Genomic DNA, 26,974 nt, shown 5'->3' with positions numbered 1-26,974 from the left:
ATAGCCTCTCTACTGTATATAGCCTCTCTACTGTATATAGCCTCTCTACTGTATATAGCCTCTCTACTGTATATAGCCTCTCTACTGTATATATCCTCTCTACTGTATATAGCCTCTCTACTGTATATTGCCTCGCTACTGTATATAGCCTCTCTACTGTATATATCCTCTCTACTGTATATAGCCTCTCTACTGTATATAGCCTCGCTACTGTATATAGCCTCGCTACTGTATATCGCCTCGCTACTGTATATAGCCTCTCTACTCTATATAGCCTCTCTACTGTGTATATCGCCTCGCTACTGTATATAGCCTCTCTACTGTATGTAGCCTCTCTACTGTTATAGCCCCTCTACTGTATATAGCCTCTCTACTGTATATAGCCTCTCTACTGTATATAGCCTCTCTACTGTATATCGCCTCGCTACTGTATATCGCCTCTCTACTGTATATCGCCTCGCTACTGTATATCGCCTCTCTGCTGTATATCGCCTCTCTGCTGTATATAGCCTCTCTACTGTATATAGCCTCTCTACTGTTATAGCCTCTCTACTGTATATAGCCTCTCTACTGTATATAGCCTCTCTACTGTATATAGCCCCTCTACTGTATATAGCCTCTCTACTGTATATCGCCTCTCTACTGTATATCGCCTCGCTACTGTATATCGCCTCGCTACTGTATATAGCCTCGCTACTGTATATAGCCTCTCTACTGTGTATATAGCCTCTCTACTGTGTATATAGCCTCTCTACTGTGTATATAGCCTCTCTACTGTATATAGCCTCTCTACTGTATATAGCCTCTCTACTGTATATAGCCTCTCTACTGTATATAGCCTCACTACTGTATATAGCCTCTCTACTGTATATAGCCTCACTACTGTTATAGCCTCACTACTGTTATAGCCTCTCTGCTGTATATAGCCTCTCTACTGTATATATCCTCTCTACTGTATATAGCCTCTCTGCGGTATATAGCCTCTCTATTGTATATAGCCTCTCTACTGTATATATCCTCTCTACTGTATATAGCCTCGCTACTGTATATAGCCTCTCTACTGTATATAGCCTCTCTACTGTATATAGCCTCTCTACTGTATATAGCCTCTCTACTGTATATAGCCTCTCTACTGTATATATCCTCTCTACTGTATATAGCCTCGCTACTGTATATAGCCTCTCTACTGTATATAGCCTCTCTACTGTATATAGCCTCTCTACTGTATATAGCCTCGCTACTGTATATAGCCTCTCTACTGTATATATCCTCTCTACTGTATATAGCCTTGCTACTGCATATAGCCTCTCTACTGTATATAGCCTTGCTACTGTATATAGCCTCGCTACTGTATATAGCCTCTCTACTGTATATAGCCTCTCTACTGTATATAGCCTCACTACTGTTATAGCCTCTCTACTGTATATATCCTCTCTACTGTATATAGCCTCTCTACTGTATATAGCCTCTCTACTGTATATAGCCTTGCTACTGCATATAGCCTCTCTACGGTATATAGCCTCTCTACTGTATATAGCCTCTCTACTGTATATAGCCTCGCTACTGTATATAGCCTCGCTACTGTATATAGCCTCTCTACTGTATATAGCCTCTCTACTGTATATAGCCTCTCTACTGTATATAGCCTCTCTACTGTATATAGCCTCGCTACTGTATATAGCCTCTCTACTGTATATAGCCTCTCTACTGTATATAGCCTCTCTACTGTATATAGCCTCTCTACTGTTATAGCCTCTCTACTGTATATAGCCTCTCTACTGTATATAGCCTCGCTACTGTATATCGCCTCGCTACTGTATATAGCCTCACTACTGTATATAGCCTCGCTACTGTATATAGCCTCGCTACTGTATATAGCCTCTCTACTGTATATAGCCTCGCTACTGTATATAGCCTCTCTACTGTATATAGCCTCTCTACTGTATATAGCCTCTCTACTGTATATAGCCTCTCTACTGTATATAGCCTCTCTACTGTATATAGCCTCTCTACTGTATATAGCCTCTCTACTGTATATAGCCTCGCTACTGTATATATCCTCTCTACTGTATATAGCCTCTCTACTGTATATAGCCTCTCTACTGTATATAGCCTCTCTACTGTATATAGCCTCTCTACTGTATATAGCCTCGCTACTGTATATAGCCTCTCTACTGTATATAGCCTCTCTACTGTATATAGCCTCTCTACTGTATATAGCCTCTCTACTGTATATAGCCTCTCTACTGTATATAGCCTCTCTACTGTATATAGCCTCTCTACTGTATATAGCCTCGCTACTGTATATAGCCTCTCTACTGTATATATCCTCTCTACTGTATATATCCTCTCTACTGTATATAGCCTCTCTACTGTATATAGCCTCTCTACTGTATATAGCCTCTCTACTGTATATAGCCTCACTACTGTATATAGCCTCACTACTGTATATAGCCTCTCTACTGTATATATCCTCTCTACTGTATATAGCCTCGCTACTGTATATAGCCTCTCTACTGTATATAGCCTCTCTACTGTATATAGCCTCTCTACTGTATATAGCCTCTCTACTGTATATATCCTCTCTACTGTATATATCCTCTCTACTGTATATAGCCTCTCTACTGTATATAGCCTCGCTACTGTATATAGCCTCTCTACTGTATATATCCTCTCTACTGTATATAGCCTCTCTACTGTATATAGCCTCGCTACTGTATATAGCCTCGCTACTGTATATCGCCTCGCTACTGTATATAGCCTCTCTACTCTATATAGCCTCTCTACTGTGTATATCGCCTCGCTACTGTATATAGCCTCTCTACTGTATGTAGCCTCTCTACTGTTATAGCCCCTCTACTGTATATAGCCTCTCTACTGTATATAGTCTCTCTACTGTATATAGCCTCTCTACTGTATATCGCCTCGCTACTGTATATCGCCTCTCTACTGTATATCGCCTCGCTACTGTATATCGCCTCTCTGCTGTATATCGCCTCTCTGCTGTATATAGCCTCTCTACTGTATATAGCCTCTCTACTGTTATAGCCTCTCTACTGTATATAGCCTCTCTACTGTATATAGCCTCTCTACTGTATATAGCCCCTCTACTGTATATAGCCTCTCTACTGTATATCGCCTCTCTACTGTATATCGCCTCGCTACTGTATATCGCCTCGCTACTGTATATAGCCTCGCTACTGTATATAGCCTCTCTACTGTGTATATAGCCTCTCTACTGTGTATATAGCCTCTCTACTGTGTATATAGCCTCTCTACTGTATATAGCCTCTCTACTGTAAATAGCCTCGCTACTGTATATAGCCTCTCTACTGTATATAGCATCTCTACTGTATATAGCCTCTCTACTGTATATAGCCTCTCTACTGTATATAGCCTCGCTACTGTATATAGCCTCTCTACTCTATATAGCCTCTCTACTGTGTATATAGCCTCTCTACTGTATATAGCCTCTCTACTGTATATAGCCTCTCTACTGTATATAGCCTCTCTACTGTAAATAGCCTCTCTACTGTAAATAGCCTCTCTACTGTATATAGCCTCTCTACTGTATATAGCCTCCCTACTGTATATAGCCTCTCTTCTGTTATTTTTCTGTGTCTTTTTACTGTTGTTTTATTTCTTTACTTACCTGTTGTTCACCTAATACTTTTTTTGCACTATTGGTTAGAGCCTGTAAGTAAGCGTTTCACTGTAAGGTCTACTACACCTGTTTTATTCGGCGCACGTGACAAATAATCTTTGATTTGATACTCGAGGAACGGATCGTTCAGATCAAATGGTCACGGAGAGAGAGGCCAGTGGCCTGTTGCGCACCGCACCCACTTTGCAATCTGAGCGAAGGCAGTCAGCATTTTGAGACTATATAACCATACATTTGTTTGTTTAAAACCTGGAGTTTTTGTGTAATTTTATGAGGCATGTCTTACGCTGTTTTAAAGTAGCCAAAATCGGACCACAGAAATGTTGGGGGAATTGTTTATGAAAAACATCCTGATGTCTTTGAAACCAACATTTCTATGTTAATATTGGTTTTCAAATCAACTGTATTTCATCGTCCGGCAGGCAAAGACACATGTGTTGCATCTTTAGATGTCCCCTCTTTTTACACGTCCAAAATATATTTTCACATGAAATCGCTCGCGTGTGCAGTGCACTTTTTAGGTCCCGCTAATTGCATTTTGGAACATTCGTGCATATATCGCTGTGTGAATAAATCAATAACAATGCGAATAAATAATAGTTTATGAACATTAAACTAAATATTCTGCTCTAGTGCATTAGCCTCGTTGCTTTTATTATTTTATTTATGTACAGTAGTTGTATGAATTTCGGATCTATCGTCCCAGAACTGTCCCAGAGTCTGTTTAAACCGCCCCAGACATATTTTTTGTATCGTCCCCGGGACGATTGGACGCCTTTCATTTTGAGCCCTGCCTATTGAAAGAGATTTGCGTCAGTTCAAATCTGGTATCAGGACAAAATGTGATTCAGAGTATATTATTTTAAGTATTTTTAATTAAACTCAAGCGATAAATGGTAAATGCAATTTTCGTATATACGGGTTCACTGTATCTCCGCGCAGGGTAAAACAGGGAACTGTGGAATGTGCTCATGCAACAGTTTTTATACTATGGTAGCTTTAGTTCCAACTCGTCCGTTGGCCTATCAGCCTCAGTAGAGGCTGAGCGCGGTTTAAACATTGCTCAGCCTATGCTGGCACTCGGACTTGTCCAAGTCCCTTTGTGTTCTCCTCTGTCCGCATCTGGTTGTTGGGTAGATTAGATCCGTCTTGTGTCTGTCGATTCTACACTGAAACAGTTCCTAATATGGTATTGATCAGTGCCCTACCCTCCCTGGTTGGCTTAGAGATATGCACCCCTCCCCTCTCCAGATTGACCACAGCTTGTATAGCCTGTCCTTCTATGTTGATCAGTCTTTACACACCTATACATCTGTATTGTTTGTGTGTGTGTGTAACAAAACAATATTCATCTTCAAACAATATGGTAGCGGGCTGTAGTGCATAAACATAAAAACATAAATCCTAACACTATATACCCAGAGAGAAAGCACATCGTTCGATTCTCTCTCCCGCTCTCTGTGTTGGCTCTAGTAATGATTGGTTGGACTAGGGGCGGTCGGGATACAACGAATGAGGCAAACAAGAATGATTCTATATCAAAATGTATTGGTCGCAAACACATTATACAGATGTTATTGCGGGTGTAGCGATAATTTCACACACACAATTTAGCTTCCGCCCCTCTCCTCGCCCCTACCTGGGCTCGAATCAGGGACCCTCTGCACACATCGACAACAGCCACCCTCGAAGCATCGTTACCCATCGCTCCACAAAAGCCATTTCACATCGGTTACACATGTATATATATTTTTTTTTTGAGGGGGGGGGGGGGGGGGGACTCAGTCGGGATCTCAAATTACCGTTGAGGTGTTAGAATAACAGAATACACAATGTGGTTGTTCATCAGCAGTCACTTAATTAGCTCATGTCACCTTTTTGTTTCCGATTGATTAGTTAGTGTCACGTTCGTCATAGTGAGGAGACCAAGGCGCAGCGTGATATGAGTACATTCTTCTTTATTAATAAACAAAGAACACTAAACAAACTAACAAAACGAACGTGAAGCTATGTACAACAAGTGCTGACATGCAACTACACATAGACAATAACCCACAAATGGAAAATAGCAACCTAAATAGGATCCCCAATCAGAGACAATGATAAACAGCTGCCTCTGATTGGGAACCAATTCAGGCCACCATAGACCTACAATAACCTAGACATACAAAACCCCATAGATTAACAAAAACCCCTAGACAAGTTTAAAAACACACATACCCACCCTCGTCACACCCTGACCTGACCAAAATAATACAGAAAACATAGAAAACTAAGGTCAGGGCGTGACAGTTCGTCTAGCGACCAGCTATGTAAACTTGTAGTAAACATGGTGGAATTACAGACCGGGCCGGGGTTCATTCATCATCACTTAACATATTTAAAACAGCTTCTACCCTATCGCAAAACGTGTACAATTGCAGGAAATTAGCTGTAAAATTGTAAAATCTTCTCTCCGACCCTTGGCAAAATGTGTAGGAATGCAGCAAACTTGCTTTAAAATGGCAATAGCCATTTCTCTATGCCCAATGGCAAACTGTGCAGAATTGCATTAGTTTGTTGAGTCTGTAGCTAGCTAGTGCTAGTTAGTTTGTTGAGTCTGTAGCTAGCTAGTGCTAGTTAGTTTGTTGAGTCTGTAGCTAGCTAGTGCTAGTTAGTTTGAGTCTGTAGCTAGCTAGTGCTAGTTAGTTTGTTGAGTCTGTAGCTAGGTAGTGCTAGTTAGTTTGTTGAGTCTGTAGCTAGCTAGTGCTAGTTAGTTTGTTGAGTCTGTAGCTAGCTAGTGCTAGTTAGTTTGTTGAGTCTGTAGCTAGCTAGTGCTAGGTAATTAGTTTGTTGAGTCTGTAGCAAGCTAGTGCTAGTTAGTTTGTTGAGTCTGTAGCTAGCTAGTGCTAGTTAATTAGTTTGTTGAGTCTGTAGCTAGCTAGTGCTAGTTAGTTTGTTGAGTCTGTAGCTAGCTAGTGCTAGGTAATTGATTTGTTGAGTCTGTAGCTAGCTAGTGCTAGTTAATTAGTTTGTTGAGTCTGTAGCTAGCTAGTATTAGTTTGTTGAGTCTGTAGCAAGCTAGTGCTAGCTAGTGCTAGGTAATTAGTTTGTTGAGTCTGTAGCAAGCTAGTGCTAGTTAGTTTGTTGAGTCTGTAGCTAGCTAGTGCTAGTTAATTAGTTTGTTGTTCTCACATCACTTGACATGACTTCCTGCTCTAGTGCTCTCTCAACACCAATGACTGTGCTCAACACATACACACCCTTCCGGCCCTCATCTTCCCTCCCCACGTCTCACTTACTCAGTAACAGCCTGCCACACTACCTGATAGTCAGCAGGAGCAGGTCACAGTGAAATGTACTCCCCCCCCCCAAAAAAAAAAAAAATCAAGAGAGTGCCATATTGAAATTCAGAAATAGCCCCAAAACATGCAACCCACATCTAATAAATTTTCACCCTCAACATAATTATCAGGACAATCATGAACATGGCAACCCTGGGCGTGATAGCCACCCTGAAATAAAAGAGAGGAGGAAAGGAGACTAGGAGGCAGACTAGACCCCAAGGTGCATCTTAATAGCCTAATGTCCATAGCTTAGCTGGTCCCGTGTGGCTCAGTTGGTAGAGCATGGCGCTTGCAACGCCAGGGTTGTGGGTTCATTCCCCACTGGGGGACCAGGATGAATATGTATGAACTTTCCAATTTGTAAGTCGCTCTGGATAAGAGCGTCTGCTAAATGACTTAAATGTAAATGTAATAGCTTGACTTTACAATTTGAATGGCTCTCACAATTGACCAGAAGATGGCACTCTCACACCACATAATACAATAGACTGTAGCCTGTATATAAATCAATAGACTGTAGCCTGTATATAAATCAATAGACTGTAGCCTGTATATAAATCAATAGACTGTAGCCTGTATATAAATCAATAGACTGTAGCCTGTATATAAATTAATAGACTGTAGCCTGTATATAAATCAATAGACTGTAGCCTGTATATAAATCAATAGACTGTAGCCTGTATATAAATCAATAGACTGTAGCCTGTATATAAATCAATAGACTGTAGCCTGTATATAAATCAATAGACTGTAGCCTGTATATAAATCAATAGACTGTAGCCTGTATAGAAATCAATAGACTGTAGCCTATGTATAAATCTACTTTATTTGCTACAAAAAAAATGTCTAATTATATGTGCAAACACTTTAGGCTAACCTATCCTGGAGGTGTGTTATTTATATCATTATGACACAGGTGGGTGCTAGCCTAGTGGTTAGAGAGTTGGGCTGACAGGTAGCCTAGTGGTTAGAGAGTTGGGCTGGCCGGTAGCCTCGTGGTTAGAGCATTGGGCCGGCCGGTAGCCTCGTGGTTAGAGCATTGGGCTGACAGGTAGCCTAGTGGTTAGAGAGTTGGGCTGGCCGGTAGCCTCGTGGTTAGAGCATTGGGCCGGCCGGTAGCCTCGTGGTTAGAGCATTGGGCTGACAGGTAGCCTCGTGGTTAGAGAGTTGGGCCGGCAGGTAGCCTCGTGGTTAGAGAGTTGGGCTGGCCGGTAGCCTCATGGTTAGAGAGTTGGGCTGGCCGGTAGCCTCGTGGTTAGAGAGTTGGGCTGGCCGGTAGCCTCGTGGTTAGAGAGTTGGGCTGGCCGGTAGCCTCGTGGTTAGCGCGTTGGGCTGGCCGGTAGCCTCGTGGTTAGAGCATTGGGCCAGAATCCAGGAAGTTGCTGGTTCAAGTAGCTGAGCTGACAGGGTGAAATATCTGGAGAAATGTGTCATTGACCAAGGCACCGAACCCTAATTTGCGCCAGGGGTGCCGTATAACCATGGCTGCCCCCCGTAAAACAACATGTTTCACTGCATCTAACAGGTCTATGTCACTGTGTATATAAATAATTCACCAGGTTGTAAAAGTGTAAGCTATAGCAAATGTGATATGCCTGCCAGTTTTATATTAATTCAGGATGTTTATTGTGTTCTTGAAGAGCTATAGAGGACAATTACCAGAAGGACAACAGAAATACAGCATCTTCAGAATCAACCACGTGCTACCTAGATACATCCTATATGTAGATCTGAGAGGATATATTGTACATTGTGGTAATAGCTTCAATCAGGCATGGGATTCCACTCAGAAGGCACCCTATTTCCTATATAGTGCACTTCTTTTATCCAGGGTCTATAGGGAACTATGTAGGGAAAACTAGTGTGTGAATTAGGATGCATACATGTTCTGATTCTGGTGGAACAGAGAGTAGGCCTTTCTCTCCACTATGACAAGCTATAGCCCCTCTATTACCAGTCTGTCACCACTATGACAAGCTATAGCCCCTCTATTACCAGTCTGTCACCACTATGACAAGCTATAGCCCCTCTATTACCAGTCTGTCACCACTATGACAAGCTATAGCCCCACTATTACCAGTCTGTCACCACGATGACAAGCTATAGCCCCTCTATTACCAGTCTGTCTCCACTATGACAAGCTATAGCCCCTCTATTACCAGTCTGTCTCCACTATGACAAGCTATAGCCCCACTATTACCAGTCTGTCTGTCACCACTATGACAAGCTATAGCCCCACTATTACCAGTCTGTCACCACTATGACAAGCTATAGCCCCTCTATTACCAGTCTGTCACCACGATGACAAGCTATAGCCCCTCTATTACCAGTCTGTCTGTCACCACTATGACAAGCTATAGCCCCACTATTACCAGTCTGTCACCACTATGACAAGCTATAGCCCCTCTATTACCAGTCTGTCACCACGATGACAAGCTATAGCCCCTCTATTACCAGTCTGTCTGTCACCACTATGACAAGCTATAGCCCCACTATTACCAGTCTGTCACCACTATGACAAGCTATAGCCCCTCTATTACCAGTCTGTCACCACGATGACAAGCTATAGCCCCTCTATTACCAGTCTGTCTCCACTATGACAAGCTATAGCCCCTCTATTACCAGTCTGTCTCTACACGATGACAAGCTATAGCCCCTCTATTACCAGTCTGTCTGTCACCACTATGACAAGCTATAGCCCCACTATTACCAGTCTGTCACCACTATGACAAGCTATAGCCCCTCTATTACCAGTCTGTCACCACGATGACAAGCTATAGCACCTCTATTACCAGTCTGTCACCACGATGACAAGCTATATCCCCTCTATTACCAGTCTGTCACCACGATGACAAGCTATATCCCCTCTATTACCAGTCTGTCTCCACTATGACAAGCTATACCCCCTCTATTACCAGTCTGTCACCACTATGACAAGCTATAGCCCCTCTATTACCAGTCTGTCTCCACTATGACAAGCTATAGCCCCTCTATTAACAGTCTGTCTCCACTATGAAAAGCTATAGCCCCTCTATTACCAGTCTGTCTGTCACCACTATGACAAGCTATAGCCCCTCTATTACCAGTCTGTCACCACTATGACAAGCTATAGCCCCTCTATTACCAGTCTGTCTGTCACCACTATGACAAGCTATAGCCCCTCTATTACCAGTCTGTCACCACTATGACAAGCTATAGCCCCTCTATTACCAGTCTGTCTCCACTATGACAAGCTATAGCCCCTCTATTAACAGTCTGTCTCCACTATGACAAGCTATAGCCCCTCTATTACCAGTATGTCTCCACTATGACAAGCTATAGCCACACTATTAACAGTGCATTTGAGTAATTTCAATCATTATAATACATATATATAGGGTGTGATATAATACATTATAATACATTATAATACACCCATGATGTTGTGTTGTTATTCTTTCACAAAAATATCAGCGTGAGAATCCCAAACCAGGTATTTTATTACACATTGAAGTCATTTAGGGGGTTAAAGGTTAAAGTGCATTACATCGAAAGAATAGGAAGTGGTAGATGAACAGAGAGCAAACCGTGGTAATGAATTAACAACATTAAAGAAATTAAATCAAAACATAAACTACCCACATTCAAATAATAACATAATACTTCTATAAAGACATTTAACTAACAACTATCACAGGATACAGATTCATTGCACTTTGCCTCTAAATATATATATATATATATAAATGCTTAATAAAAGTTATGGTATAATAAAATGTGGTATAAATAAAATGTTTATTGATGTGGTGTTTTATAACTTTATATAAATTATACACCGAGTCTGAATTGACACGCCCTCGATATGTTATCGTTAATTTACAGACCAGTGACGTCTATAGGTTTTCTTCGCGTCAAAGCATCATTTTGGTACTATGATGTGGTCATTTGATAGGGCCGGCAGGGGGCCGTATTTATAAAGCATCGCTGAGTAACAATGCTGATCTAGGATCAGATCCTTCCATGTCCAGTCATTAAGTCATAAAGCATCGCTGAGTAACAATGCTGATCTAGGATCAGGTCCTTCCATGTCCAGTCATTAAGTCATAAAGCATCTGAGTAACAATGCTGATCTAGGATCAGGTCCTTCCATGTCCAGTCATTAAGTCATAAAGCATCGCTGAGTAACAATGCTGATCTAGGATCAGGTCCTTCCATGTCCAGTCATTAAGTCATAAAGCATCTGAGTAACAATGCTGATCTAGGATCAGGTCCTTCCATGTCCAGTCATTAAGTCATAAAGCATCGCTGAGTAACAATGCTGATCTAGGATCAGGTCCTTCCATGTCCAGTCATTAAGTCATAAAGCATCTGAGTAACAATGCTGATCTAGGATCAGGTCCTTCCATGTCCAGTCATTAAGTCATAAAGCATCGCTGAGTAACAATGCTGATCTAGGATCAGGTCCTTCCATGTCCAGTCATTAAGTCATAAAGCATCGCTGAGTAACAATGCTGATCTAGGATCAGGTCCTTCCATGTCCAGTCATTAAGTCATAAAGCATCTGAGTAACAATGCTGATCTAGGATCAGGTCCTTCCATGTCCAGTCATTAAGTCATAAAGCATCTGAGTAACAATGCTGATCTAGGATCAGGTCCTTCCATGTCCAGTCATTAAGTCATAAAGCATCGCTGAGTAACAATGCTGATCTAGGATCAGGTCCTTCCATGTCCAGTCATTAATTAAGTCATAAAGCATCTGAGTAACAATGCTGATCTAGGATCAGGTCCTTCCATGTCCAGTCATTAAGTCATAAAGCATCTGAGTAACAATGCTGATCTAGGATCAGGTCCTTCCATGTCCAGTCATTAAGTCATAAAGCATCGCTGAGTAACAATGCTGATCTAGGATCAGGTCCTTCCATGTCCAGTCATTAAGTCATAAAGCATCGCTGAGTAACAATGCTGATCTAGGATCAGGTCCTTCCATGTCCAGTCATTAAGTCATAAAGCATCTGAGTAACAATGCTGATCTAGGATCAGGTCCTTCCATGTCCAGTCATTAAGTCATAAAGTCATTAAGTTATAAAGCATCGCTGAGTAACAATGCTGATCTAGGATCAGGTCCTTCCATGTCCAGTCATTAAGTCATAAAGCATCGCTGAGTAACAATGCTGATCTAGGATCAGGTCCTTCCATGTCCAGTCATTAAGTCATAAAGCATCTGAGTAACAATGCTGATCTAGGATCAGGTCCTTCCATGTCCAGTCATTAAGTCATGAAGTCATTAAGTCATAAAGCATCGCTGAGTAACAATGCTGATCTAGGATCAGGTCCTTCCATGTCCAGTCATTAAGTCATAAAGTCATTAAGTTATAAAGCATCGCTGAGTAACAATGCTGATCTAGGATCAGGTCCTTCCATGTCCAGTCATTAAGTCATCTGAGTAACAATGCTGATCTAGGATCAGGTCCTTCCATGTCCAGTCATTAAGTCATAAAGCATCGCTGAGTAACAATGCTGATCTAGGATCAGGTCCTTCCATGTCCAGTCATTAAGTCATAAAGCCTCTGAGTAGCAGTGCTAATCTAAGATCAGGTCCTCCATGTCCATATAATATGATGGTATTTTGATCTAAAATGCGAAACTGATCCTAGATCATTACTCAAACAAGGGTTGCAAAATTCTTTCCCAAAATAGCCAAGGTTCTCCAGAAATCCCGTTTGGAAGATTGATGGAATCAGGATGGAATAAGCAGGAAATCCTGGACTCCTCCAACCGGGATTTCTTTAGAACCTTGGAATTTGAGGAAAGTCACTGGAAATGTGCTACCCTAACTCAGACACTTCCTCTTTCCTATTGAGGCAGCTGTAGTCTTCAGGGTGGCTTGCAGTCTTCAGGGTGGCTTGTAGTCTTCAGGGTGGCTTGTAGTCTTCAGGGTGGGTTGTAGTCTTCAGGGTGGCTTGTAGTCTTCAGGGTGGCTTGTAGTCTTCAGGGTGGCTTGTAGTCTTCAGGGGTGGGTTGTAGTCTTCAGGGTGGCTTGTAGTCTTCAGGGTGGTTTGTAGTCTTGGGGGTGGCTTGTAGTCTTGGGGGTGATAGTAGTCTTCAGGGTGGCTTGTAGTCTTCAGGGGTGGGTTGTAGTCTTCAGGGTGGTTTGTAGTCTTCAGGGTGGCTTGTAGTCTTCAGGGTGGGTTGTAGTCTTCAGGGTGGGTTGTAGTCTTCAGGGTGGCTTGTAGTCTTCAGGGTGGCTTGTAGTCTTCAGGGTGGCTTGTAGTCTTCAGGGTGGCTTGTAGTCTTCAGGGTGGCTTGTAGTCTTCAGGGTGGCTTGTAGTCTTGGGGGTGGCTTGTAGTCTTTAGGGTGGCTTATAGTCTTCAGGGTGGCTTGTAGTCTTCAGGGTGGCTTGTAGTCTTCAGGGTGGCTTGTAGTCTTCAGGGTGGATTGTAGTCTTCAGGGTGGCTTGTAGTCTTCAGGGTGGATTGTAGTCTTCAGGGTGGCTTGTAGTCTTCAGGGTGGCTTGTAGTCTTGGGGGTGATAGTAGTCTTCAGGGTGGCTTGTAGTCTTGGGGGTGATAGTAGTCTTCAGGGTGGCTTGTAGTCTTGGGGGTGATAGTAGTCTTCAGGGTGATAGTAGTCTTGGGGGTGGTAGTAGTCTTCAGGGTGGTAGTAGTCTTGGGGGTGGTAGTAGTCTTGGGGGTGGTTTGTAGTCTTGGGGGTGGTAGTAGTCTTCAGGGTGGTAGTAGTCTTGGGGGTGGTAGTAGTCTTCAGGGTGATAGTAGTCTTGGGGGTGGTAGTAGTCTTCAGGGTGGTAGTAGTCTTGGGGGTGGTAGTAGTCTTGGGGGTGGTAGTAGTCTTGGGGGTGGTTTGTAGTCTTGGGGGTGGTAGTAGTCTTCAGGGTGGTAGTAGTCTTGGGGGTGGTAGTAGTCTTGGGGGTGGTTTGTAGTCTTGGGGGTGGTAGTAGTCTTCAGGGTGGTAGTAGTCTTGGGGGTGGTAGTAGTCTTCAGGGTGGTAGTAGTCTTGGGGGTGGTAGTAGTCTTTGGGGTGATAGTAGTCTTTGGGGTGATAGTAGTCTTCGGGTGATAGTAGTCCTGGGGGTGATAGTAGTCTTCGGGGTGGTTGTAGTCTTCTGGGTGATAGTAGTCTTGGGGGTGGTAGTAGTCTTGGGGTGGTTGTAGTCTTCGGGGTGATAGTAGTCTTGGGGTGGTTGTAGTCTTGGGGTGGTAGTAGTCTTCGGGGTGATAGTAGTCTTGGGGTGATAGTAGTCCTGGGGGTGGTAGTAGTCTTGGGGGTGATAGTAGTCTTGGGGGTGGTAGTAGTCTTCGGGGTGGTAGTAGTCTTCGGGTGGTAGTAGTCTTGGGGGTGGTAGTAGTCTTGGGGTGGTAGTAGTCTTGGGGTGGTAGTAGTCTTGGGGTGATAGTAGTCTTGGGGGTGATAGTAGTCTTCGGGTGATAGTAGTCTTCGGGGTGATAGTAGTCTTGGGGTGATAGTAGTCCTGGGGGTGGTAGTAGTCTTGGGGGTGGTAGTAGTCTTGGGGGTGATAGTAGTCTTGGGGGTGGTAGTAGTCTTCGGGGTGGTAGTAGTCTTCGGGTGGTAGTAGTCTTGGGGGTGGTAGTAGTCTTGGGGTGATAGTAGTCCTGGGGGTGATAGTAGTCTTCGGGGTGGTAGTAGTCTTGTGGGTAGAAGTAGTCTTGGGGGTGATAGTAGTCCTGGGGGTGATAGTAGCCTTGGGGGTGGTAGTAGTCTTCGGGGTGGTAGTAGTCTTTGGGGTGGTAGTAGTCTTGTGGGTAGAAGTAGCCTTGCTTTCCAGACTGACAGGGCTCCACGGCGGGCTGTGGGAAGGGACTACGGTGGTAGAAGAGGAGGTTTGAAGGAGCAGGTTCCAGTGCAGTGTCGAGGAGTCAGCATCTTACAGGAGAAATGTTGTAGCGCGTTGTGAGCTTCTGGGAAGAAAGAGAATAGATCACTAAATAGATCCACTAGATGAAGAAAGGCAATAGATCACTAAATAGATCCACTAGATGGAAATAGATCACTAAAGGAAATAGATCACTAAATAGATCCACTAGATGAAGAAAGGGAATAGATCCACTAGATGAAGAAAAGTAATAGATCACTAAATAGATCCACTAGATGAAGAAAGGGAATAGATCCACTAGATGAAGTAAGGGAATAGATCACTAAATAGATCCACTAGATGAAGGGAATAGATCACTAAATAGATCCACTAGATGAAGAAAAGTAATAAATCACTAAATAGATCCACTAGATGAAGAAAGGGAATAGATCCACTAGATGAAGTAAGGGAATAGATCACTAAATAGATCCACTAGATGAAGGGAATAGATCACTAAATAGATCCACTAGATGAAGAAAAGGAATAGATCACTAAATAGATCCACTAGATGAAGAAAGAGAATAGATCACTAAATAGATCCACTAGATGAAGAAAGGGAATAGATCACTAAATAGATCCACTAGATGGAAATAGATCACTAAAGGAAATAGATCACTAAATAGATCCACTAGATGAAGAAAGGGAATAGATCCACTAGATGAAGGGAATAGATCACTAAATAGATCCACTAGATGAAGAAAAGTAATAAATCACTAAATAGATCCACTAGATGAAGAAAGGGAATAGATCCACTAGATGAAGTAAGGGAATAGATCACTAAATAGATCCACTAGATGAAGGGAATAGATCACTAAATAGATCCACTAGATGAAGAAAAGGAATAGATCACTAAATAGATCCACTAGATGAAGAAAGAGAATAGATCCACTAGATGAAGAAAGGGAATAGATCCACTAGATGAAGTAAGGGAATAGATCACTAAATAGATCCACTAGATGAAGAAAAGGAATAGATCACTAAATAGATCCACTAGATGAAGAAAGAGAATAGATCTACTAGATGAAGAAAGGGAATAGATCACTAAATAGATCCACTAGATGAAGTAAGGGAATAGATCTACTAGATGGAGAAAGGGAATAGATCACTAAATAGATCCACTAGATGAAGTAAGGGAATAGATCACAAAATAGATCCACTAGATGAAGGGAATAGATCACTAAATAGATCCACTAGATGAAGTAAGGGAATAGATCCACTAGATGAAGAAAGGGAATAGATCACTAAATAGATCCACTAGATGAAGAAAGGGAATAGATCCACTAGATGAAGTAAGGGAATAGATCCACTAGATGAAGTAAGGGAATAGATCCACTAGATGAAGTAAGGGAATAGATCACTAAATAGATCCACTAGATGAAGGGAATAGATCACTAAATAGATCCACTAGATGAAGAAAAGTAATAAATCACTAAATAGATCCACTAGATGAAGAAAGGGAATAGATCCACTAGATGAAGTAAGGGAATAGATCACTAAATAGATCCACTAGATGAAGGGAATAGATCACTAAATAGATCCACTAGATGAAGAAAAGGAATAGATCACTAAATAGATCCACTAGATGAAGAAAGAGAATAGATCACTAAATAGATCCACTAGATGAAGAAAGGGAATAGATCACTAAATAGATCCACTAGATGGAAATAGATCACTAAATAGATCCACTAGATGAAGAAAGGGAATAGATCCACTAGATGAAGGGAATAGATCACTAAATAGATCCACTAGATGAAGAAAAGTAATAAATCACTAAATAGATCCACTAGATGAAGAAAGGGAATAGATCTACTAGATGAAGAAAGGGAATAGATCACTAAATAGATCCACTAGATGAAGGGAATAGATCACTAAATAGATCCACTAGATGAAGAAAAGGAATAGATCACTAAATAGATCCACTAGATGAAGAAAGAGAATAGATCCACTAGATGAAGAAAGGGAATAGATCCACTAGATGAAGTAAGGGAATAGATCACTAAATAGATCCACTAGATGAAGAAAAGGAATAGATCACTAAATAGATCCACTAGATGAAGAAAGAGAATAGATCTACTAGATGAAGAAAGGGAATAGATCACTAAATAGATCCACTAGATGAAGTAAGGGAATAGATCACTAAATAGATCCACTAGATGAAGTAAGGGAATAGATCTACTAGATGGAGAAAGGGAATAGATCACTAAATAGATCCACTAGATGAAGTAAGGGAATAGATCACAAAATAGATCCACTAGATGAAGGGAATAGATCACTAAATAGATCCACTAGATGAAGTAAGGGAATAGATCCACTAGATGAAGATAGGGAATAGATCACTAAATAGATCCACTAGATGAAGAAAGGGAATAGATCCACTAGATGAAGTAAGGGAATAGATCCACTAGATGAAGTAAGGGAATAGATCCACTAGATGAAGTAAGGGAATAGATCACTAAATAGATCCACTAGATGAAGAAAGAGAATAGATCCACTAGATGAAGTAAGGGAATAGATCCACTAGATGAAGAAAGGGAATAGATCACTAAATAGATCCACTAGATGAAGGGAATAGATCCACTAGATGAAGAAAGGGAATAGATCCACTAGATGAAGTAAGGGAATAGATCCACTAGATGAAGTAAGGGAATAGATCACTAAATAGATCCACTAGATGAAGAAAGGGAATAGATCACTAAATTCTCTTTTCAAATGTATATAGGCTTAAATCAATTCTCTTTTCAAATGTATATAGGCTTAAATCAATTCTCTTTTCAAATGTATATAGGCCTAAATCATTTCTCTTTTCAAATGTATATAGACCTAAATCAATTCTCTTTTTAAATGTATATAGGCCTAAATCAATTCTCTTTTCAAATGTATATAGGCCTAAATCAATTCTCTTTTTAAATGTATATAGGCCTAAATCAATTCTCTTTTCAAATGTATATAGACCTAAATCAATTCTCTTTTTAAATGTATATAGGCCTAAATCAATTCTCTTTTAAAATGTATATAGGCCTAAATCAATTCTCTTTTCAAATTTATATAGGCCTAAATCAATTCTCTTTTAAAATTTATATAGGCCTAAATCAATTCTCTTTTTAAATGTATATAGACTTGACAAATCTCTTTGGTTTCAAAAGTAGTATTAAAGGCAGTAGTGGGTCAATTGAATCAAGGCCATGATCTAAAATGAATTAAAACTTTAATTAAGCAATAAGGCACGAGGGTTGCAACATTTACCTGGAGTTAACTCTGTAAATAGCACTGCTAGGTGATTTTTTTTTAAAGATAGTCAATCCATCAATAATATAATGATACTTTTAGCAAAATTGTTTATCTTTAATTTACAATCTGTAGGAATTAGGAGAATAGAATGGCTCAGAACTTTTGTGAAACATCACTGTGGAAAAATATATGACAAATAGAAATCAAAACTGGATGGTGTTTAGAGATAGATGGGAGAGGGGTTGAATGGAGCTGAAGGATAAGACTGGATGGTGTTTAGAGATAGATGGGAGAGGGGTTGAATGGAGCTGAAGGATGGGACTGGATGGTGTTTAGAGATAGATGGGAGAGGGGTTGAATGGAGCTGAAGGATGGGACTGGATGGTGTTTAGAGATAGATGGGAGAGGGGTTGAATGGAGCTGAAGGATGGGACTGGATGGTGTTTAGAGATAGATGGGAGAGGGGTTGAATGGAGCTGAAGGATGGGACTGGATGGTGTTTAGAGATAGATGGGAGAGGGGTTGAATGGAGCTGAAGGATGGGACTGGATGGTGTTTAGAGATAGATGGGAGAGGGGTTGAATGGAGCTGAAGAATGGGACTAAAGATAAACACAAGATAACTATTGTAAAATAGATTGTGTCCATAAAATGTATATAGTTATGTATAAACTGGAAGTAGAAGCCTAAGTATTGTTGTCCACTAGTTTAATCCAATTATGGGAGGGGTGATAGGGTTAGGGGAAAATAATAAAGGATAATATATACAAATTTATATCTACAGTGCATTCGGAAAGTATTCAGACACCTTCACTTTTTCTACATTTTGTTACGTTACAGCCTTATTCTACAATGGATTCAATTGCTTTTTCCCCTCATCGATCTACACACAATACCCCATAATGACATCACAATACCCCATAATGACATCACAATACCCCATAATGACATCACAATACCCCATAATGGCAATATAAAAGCAAATAAAAAAACAGAAATGACATTTACATAAGTATTCAGACCCTTTACTAAGTATTTTGTTGAAGCACCTTTGGCAGAGATTACAGCCTCAAGTCTTCTTGGGTAGGACGTTACAAGCTTGGCACACCTGTATTTGGGGAGTTTCTCCCATTTCTTCTCTGCAGATCCTCTCAAGCTCTGTCAGGTTGGATGGGGAGCGTTGCTGCACAGCTATTTTTAGGTCTTTCCAGAGATGTTCGATCGGGTTCAAGTCCGTTCTCTGGCTGGGCCACTCAAGGACATTCAGAAACTTGTCCCGAAGCCACTCCTGTGTTGTCTTGGCTGTGTGCTTAGGGTCCTTGTCCTGTTGGAAGGTGAACCTTTGACCCAGTCTGAGGTCCTGAGCGCTGTGGAGCAGGTTTTCATCAAGGACCTCTCTGTACTTTGCTCCGTTCATCTTTCCCTTGATCCTGACTAGTCTCCCAGTTCCTGACACTGAAAAACATCCCCACAGCATGATGCTGTCACCACCATGCTTCATCGTAGGGATGGTGGCAAGTTTCCTCCAGACGTGACGCTTGGTATTCAGGCCAAAGAGTTCAATCTTAGTTTCAACAGACCAGAGAATCTTGTCTCTCATGGTCTGAGAGCCTTTAGGTGCCTTTTGGCAAACTCCAAGTGGGCTGTCATGTGCCTTTTACTGAGGAGTGGCTTCCGTCTGGCCACTACCATAAAGGCCTGATTGGTGGAGTGCTGCAGAGATGATTGCCCTTCTGGAAGGTTCTCTCATCTCCACAGAGGAACTCTGGAGCTCTGTCAGAGTGACCATCGGGTTCTTGGTCACCTCCCTGACCAAGGCCCTTCTCCCCCAATTGCTCAGTTTGGCCGGGCGGCAAACTCTAGGAAGAGTTTTGGTGGTTCCAAACTTCCACTGTGTTCTTGGGGACCTTCAATGCTGCAGAAATGTTTTTGTACCATTCCCCAGATCTGTGCCTCGACACAATCTAGTCTCAGAGCTCTACGGACAATTCCTTTGACCTTATGGCTTGGTTTTTGCTCTGACATGCACTGGCAACTGTGGGACCTTATATAGACAGGTGTGTGCCTTCAAATTATGTCCAATCAATTGAATTTACCACGGGTGGACTCCAATCAAGTTGTAGAAACATCTCAAGGATGATCAATGGAAACAGGATTCACCTGTGCTCAATTTCTAGTCTCATAACGAAGGGTCTGAATACTTATGTAATTAAGGTATATGTAAATAAGATATTTCTGTTTCTGGTTTTTAATACATTTTCAAACATTTCTAAAAACCTGTTTTTGCTTTGTCATTATGAGGTATTGTGATGTCATTATGCGGGATTTAATGTCATTATGGATATATGTGTAGATTGCAGAGGAAATAGTTTTCGAATAAGGCTGTAACGTAACAAAATGTGGAAAAAGTGAAGGGGTCTGAATACTTTCCCGAAGGCACTGCATATATAAATAAATCAAATATGAATCAAGGCCATGATCTGAAATGTAGTAAAACAATGCATGTTCATGTCTGAAAAAACAATCTAACCCTTTAGCCACAGCAAGACTGTCTTTTCACAGGTCAATGTTCCGGACTATGTGTGTTCTTGTGTGTAAAATCTGCAGTTTTTTAAAATATATTTAAAAAGTACAGTACCAGTCAAAGGTTTGAACACACCTACTCATTCAACGGTTTTTCTTTATTTGTATAATTTTCAACATTGTAGAATAACAGTGCAGACATCAAAACTATGAAATAACACATATGGAATCACGTATATATTTTAGATTCTTCAAAGTAGCCACCCTTTGCCTTTGCACACTCTTGGCATTCTCTCAACCAGCTTCATGAGGTAGTCACCTGGAATGCATTTCATTTAACAGATGTGCCTTGTTAAAAGTTCATTTGTTGAATTTCTTTCGTTCTTAATGCCTTTGAGCCAATCAGTTGTGTTGTGACAAGGTGTCACGTGTGAACCCTCTCCGGCCTCTAGTTCATCAGGCTGCTCGTTATGGTGCACACCTGTCACCATCGTTACGCGCACCTGCGTGTCATCAGACTCACCTGGACTCCATCACCTCCCTGATTACCTTCCCTATATACAGTTGAAGTCGCTCTGGATAAGAGCGTCTGCTAAATGACTTAAATGTAATGTAAATGTAAGTCGGAAGGTTACATACACTTAGGTTGGAGTCATTAAAAGTCGTTTTTCAACCACTCCACAAATTTGTTTTTAACAAACTATAGTTTTGGCAAGTCGGTTAGGACATCTACTTTGTGCATGACACAAGTAACTTTTCCAACAATTGTTTACAGATAGATTATTTCACTTATAATTCACTGTATCACAATTCCAGTGGTTCAGAAGTTTACATACACTAAGTTGACTGTGCCTTTAAAAATTATGTCATGGCTGGCTTTAGAAGCTTCTGATAGGCTAATTGACATAATTTGAGTCAATTGGAGGTGTACCTGTGGATGTATTTCAAGGCCTACCTTCAAACTCAGTGCCTTTTTGCTTGACATCATGGGAAAATCAAAAGAACTCAGCCAAGACCTCAGAAAAAGTCTGGTTTATCCTTGGGAGCAATTTCCAAAAGCTGTACAAACAATAGTACGCAAGTATAAACACCATGGGACCATGCAGCCGTCATACTGCTCAGGAAGGAGACGCGTTCCGTCTCCTAGAGATGAATGTACTTTGGTGCAAAAAGTGCAAATCAATCCCAGAACAACAGCAAAGGACCTTGTGAAGATGCTGGAAGAAACTAGAGGTCAACCGATTAATCGGAATGGCCGATTTAAAGTTTTCATAACAATCGGAAATTGGTATTTTTGGACACCGATTTTGCCGATTAAATTTTTAAAATGTATTTTTATTTTTTACACCTTTATTTAACTAGGCAAGTCAGTTAAGAACACATTCTTATTTTCAATGACACCCTAGGAACAGTGGGTTAACTGCCTTGTTCAGGGGCAGAACTACAGATTTTTACCTTGTCAGCTCAGGGATTCAATCTTGCAACCTTACAGTTAACTAGTCCAACGCTCTAACCACCTGATTACATTGCACTCCACGAGGAGCCTGCCTGTTACGCGAATGCAGTAAGAAGCCAAGGTAAGTTGCTAGCTAGCATTAAACTTATCTTATAAAAAACAATCAATCAATCATAATCACTAGTTAACTACACATGGTTGATGATATTACTAGTTTATCTAGCGTGTCCTGCGTTGCATATAATCGATGCGGTGCGTATCGTTGCTCCAATGTGTACCTAACCATAAACATCAATGCCTTTCTTAAAATCAATACACAGAAGTATATATTTTTAAACCTGCACATTTAGCTAAAAGAAATCCAGGTTAGCAGGCAATATTAACCAGGTGAAATTGTGTCACTTCTCTTGCGTTCATTGCACGCAGAGTCAGGGTATATGCAACAGTTTGGGCCGCCAAATTTGCCAGAATTTTACGTAATTATGACATAACATTGAAGGTTGTACAATGTAACAGGAATATTTAGACTTATGGATGCCACCCGTTAGATAAAATACGGAACTCTGACTGAGCGATGGTAGGCAGCAGCAGGCTCATAAGCATTCATTCAAACAGCACTTTCATGCGTTTTGCCAGCAGCTCTTCGCTGTTCTTCAAGCATTGCGCTGTTTATGCCTGTTCAAGCCTATCAACTCCCCAGATTAGGCTGGTGTAACCGATGTGAAATGGCTAGCTAGTTAGTGGGGTGCGCACTAATAGCGTTTCAAACGTCACTCGCTCTGAGACTTGGAGTAGTTGTTCCCCTTGCTCTGCAAGGGCCGCGGCTTTTGTGGAGCGATGGGTAATGATGCTTCGAGGGTGGCTGTTGTCGATGTGTTCCTGGTTCAAGCCCAGGTAGGGGCGAGGAGAGGGAGGGAAGCTATACTGTTACACTGGCAATACTAAAGTGCCTATAGGAACACCCAATAGTCAAAGGTATATGAAATACAAATGGTATAGAGAGAAATAGTTCTATAATTCCTATAATAACTACAACCTAAAACCTCTTACCTTGGAATATTGAAGTCTCATGTTAAAAGGAACCACCAGCTTTCATATGTTCTCATGTTCTGAGCAAGGAACTTAAACGCTAGCTTTTTTACATGGCACATATTGCACTTTTACTTTATTCTCCAACACTTTGTTTTTGCATTATTTAAACCAAATTGAACATGTTTCATTATTTATTTGAGGCTAAATAGATTTTTATTGATGTATTATATTAAGTTAAAATAAGTGTTCATTCAGTATTGTTGTAATTGTCATTATTACAAATATATTTTTAAAAAATCTCCCGATTAATCGGTATCGGCTTTTTGGTCCTCCAATAAACGGTATCGGCGTTGAAAAATCATAATCGGTCGACCTCTAGAAGAAACAGGTACAAAAGTGTCTATATCCACAGTAAAACCAGTCCTACATCAACATAACCTGAAAGGCCGCTCAGCAAGGAAGAAGTCACTGCTCCAAAACTGCCATAAAAAAGCCAGACTACGGTTTGCAACTGCACATGGGGAAAAAGATCGGACTTTTTGGAGAAATGTCCTCTGGTCTGATGAAAACAAAAATAGAACTGTTTGGCCATAATGACCATCGTTATGTTTGGAGGAAAAAGGGGGAGGCTTGCAAGCCGAAGAACAGCATCCCAACCGTGATGCACGGGGGTGGCAGCATCATGTTGTGGGGGTGCTTTGCTGCAGGAGGGACTGGTGCACTTCACAAAATAGATGGCATCATGAGGAAGGAAAATTATGTGGATATATTGAAGCAACATCTCAAGACATCAGTCAGGAAGTTTAAGCTTGGTTGCAAATGGGTCTTCCAAATGGACAATGACCCCAAGCATACTTCCAAAGTTGTGGCAAAATGGCTTAAGGACAACAAAGTCAAGGTATTGGAGTGGCCATCACAAAGCCCTGACCTCAATCCTATAGAATATTTGTGGGCAGAACTGAAAAAATGTGTGTGAGCAAGGAGGCCTACAAACCTGACTCAGTTACACCAGCTCTGTCAGGAGGAATGAGCCAAAATTCACCCAATTTATTGTGGGAAGCTTGTGGACGGCTTCCCAAAACGTTCGAACCAAGTTAAACAATTTAAAGGCAATCCAACAAAATTCTAATTGAATGTATGTAAACTTCTGACCCACTGGGAATGTGATGAAAGAAATAAAAGCTTAAATAAATCATTCTCTCTACTATTATTCTGACATTTCACATTCTTAAAATAAAGTGGTGATCCTAACTGACCTAAGACAGGGAATTTTTACTAGGATTAAATGTCAGGAATTGTGAAAAACTGAGTTTAAATGTATTTGGCTAAGGTGTATGTAAACTTCCGACTTCAACTGTATATCACTCCCTTTGGTTACTTCCCCAGGCATTATTGTTTCTGTTGCAATGTTAATTATGTGCGTTGTTTCTTGTTTTGTTATAAATCCCACATATGTTTTCCTTCACTCTGCGGTCCAACTCATCCAAAACCATCTCAATTGGGTTGAGGTCGGGTGATTGTGGTGATTCCAGGTGAAGCTGGTTGAGAGAATGCCAAAAGTGTGCAACGCTGTCATCAAGGCAAAGGGTGGCTACTTTGAAAAATCTCAAATCTCAAATATATTTTTGATTTGTTTAACACTTTCTTTGGTTACTACATGATTCCATATGTGTTATTTCATAGTTTTGATGTCTTCATTATTATTCTACAATGTAGAAAACGGTTTAAAAAAAGAAAGAAAACCCTTGAATGAATAGGTGTGTCAAAACATTTGACTGGTACAGTATCTATATATATATATTTCATCAGCATAATCCTACTGGCTACATATCATTTACCTTTCAACTTGTGTTGAATGGCATACCTAACCTTTCTCTCTTGGTCCAGCTCGCTGCCTAATGTGTCTATATGTAAGGGATGATAACACAGGAGGAGCAGTAGACTGATTAACATCAGTGATTCGTCAAATCTCCCCTCGGGGACCATCAGACGTTTCAAAATGTTGTTGTAGCCTTGAACTAGCTCACCTGATTCCCCTATTCAAGGGCTTGATGATTGGTTATATCAGGTCTGTTAGCTGTGGGATAGTTGATTAGTAGTTATATCAGGTCTGTTAGCTGTGGGATAGTTGATTAGTAGTTATATCAGGTCTGTTGTGGGATAGTTGATTAGTAGTTATATCAGGTCTGTTGTGGGATAGTTGATTAGTAGTTATATCAGGTCTGTTAGCTGTAGGATAGTTGATTAGTAGTTATATCAGGTCTGTTAGCTGTGGGATAGTTGATTAGTAGTTATATCAGGTCTGCTGTAGGATAGTTGATTAGTAGTTATATCAGGTCTGCTGTAGGATAGTTGATTAGTAGTTATATCAGGTCTGTTAGCTGTAGGATAGTTGATTAGTAGTTATATCAGGTCTGTTAGCTGTAGGATAGTTGATTAGTAGTTATATCAGGTCTGTTAGCTGTAGGATAGTTGATTAGTAGTTATATCAGGTCTGTTAGCTGTAGGATAGTTGATTAGTAGTTATATCAGGTCTGCTGTGGGATAGTTGATTAGTAGTTATATCAGGTCTGTTAGCTGTAGGATAGTTGATTAGTAGTTATATCAGGTCTGTTAGCTGTGGGATAGTTGATTAGTAGTTATATCAGGTCTGTTAGCTGTAGGATAGTTGATTAGTAGTTATATCAGGTCTGCTGTAGGATAGTTGATTAGTAGTTATATCAGGTCTGCTGTAGGATAGTTGATTAGTAGTTATATCAGGTCTGTTAGCTGTAGGATAGTTGATTAGTAGTTATATCAGGTCTGCTGTGGGATAGTTGATTAGTAGTTATATCAGGTCTGCTGTAGGATAGTTGATTAGTAGTTATATCAGGTCTGCTGTGGGATAGTTGATTAGTAGTTATATCAGGTCTGTTAGCTGTAGGATAGTTGATTAGTAGTTATATCAGGTCTGTTAGCTGTAGGATAGTTGATTAGTAGTTATATCAGGTCTGTTAGCTGTAGGATAGTTGATTAGTAGTTATATCAGGTCTGTTAGCTGTAGGATAGTTGATTAGTAGTTATATCAGGTCTGCTGTGGGATAGTTGATTAGTAGTTATATCAGGTCTGTTAGCTGTAGGATAGTTGATTAGTAGTTATATCAGGTCTGCTGTAGGATAGTTGATTAGTAGTTATATCAGGTCTGTTAGCTGTAGGATAGTTGATTAGTAGTTATATCAGGTCTGTTAGCTGTAGGATAGTTGATTAGTAGTTATATCAGGTCTGCTGTGGGATAGTTGATTAGTAGTTATATCAGGTCTGTTAGCTGTGGGATAGTTGATTAGTAGTTATATCAGGTCTGTTAGCTGTGGGATAGTTGATTAGTAGTTATATCAGGTCTGTTAGCTGTGGGATAGTTGATTAGTAGTTATATCAGGTCTGTTAGCTGTAGGATAGTTGATTAGTAGTTATATCAGGTCTGCTGTAGGATAGTTGATTAGTAGTTATATCAGGTCTGTTAGCTGTGGGATAGTTGATTAGTAGTTATATCAGGTCTGTTAGCTGTGGGATAGTTGATTAGTAGTTATATCAGGTCTGCTGTGGGATAGTTGATTAGTAGTTATATCAGGTCTGTTAGCTGTAGGATAGTTGATTAGTAGTTATATCAGGTCTGCTGTGGGATAGTTGATTAGTAGTTATATCAGGTCTGTTAGCTGTAGGATAGTTGATTAGTAGTTATATCAGGTCTGTTAGCTGTAGGATAGTTGATTAGTAGTTATATCAGGTCTATTGTGGGATAGTTGATTAGTAGTTATATCAGGTCTGTTAGCTGTAGGATAGTTGATTAGTAGTTATATCAGGTCTGTTGTGGGATAGTTGATTAGTAGTTATATCAGGTC

General features: G+C 40.7%; 1 protein-coding gene across 1 annotated transcript in view; it reads right to left on the bottom strand.

Annotated features, from left to right (window-relative positions):
* Positions 1–10,445: 10,445 nt before the first annotated feature.
* The window catches only part of LOC139578028 (SKI family transcriptional corepressor 1 homolog-B-like), a 36,676-nt gene continuing 20,147 nt past the window's right edge, over positions 10,446–26,974 (bottom strand). The window contains exon 8 of the mRNA XM_071405169.1: positions 10,446–14,903. Within this exon, the coding sequence (XP_071261270.1) occupies positions 14,806–14,903 (98 nt within the window). The 3' untranslated portion in view covers positions 10,446–14,805. The remainder of the gene's footprint in view (positions 14,904–26,974) is intronic.

The sequence above is a fragment of the Salvelinus alpinus genome, chromosome 6 (genome assembly GCF_045679555.1).
Source record: "Salvelinus alpinus chromosome 6, SLU_Salpinus.1, whole genome shotgun sequence".
NCBI classification, from domain to species: domain Eukaryota; kingdom Metazoa; phylum Chordata; class Actinopteri; order Salmoniformes; family Salmonidae; genus Salvelinus; species Salvelinus alpinus.
This window is presented reverse-complemented; position numbering and strand designations above follow the sequence as displayed.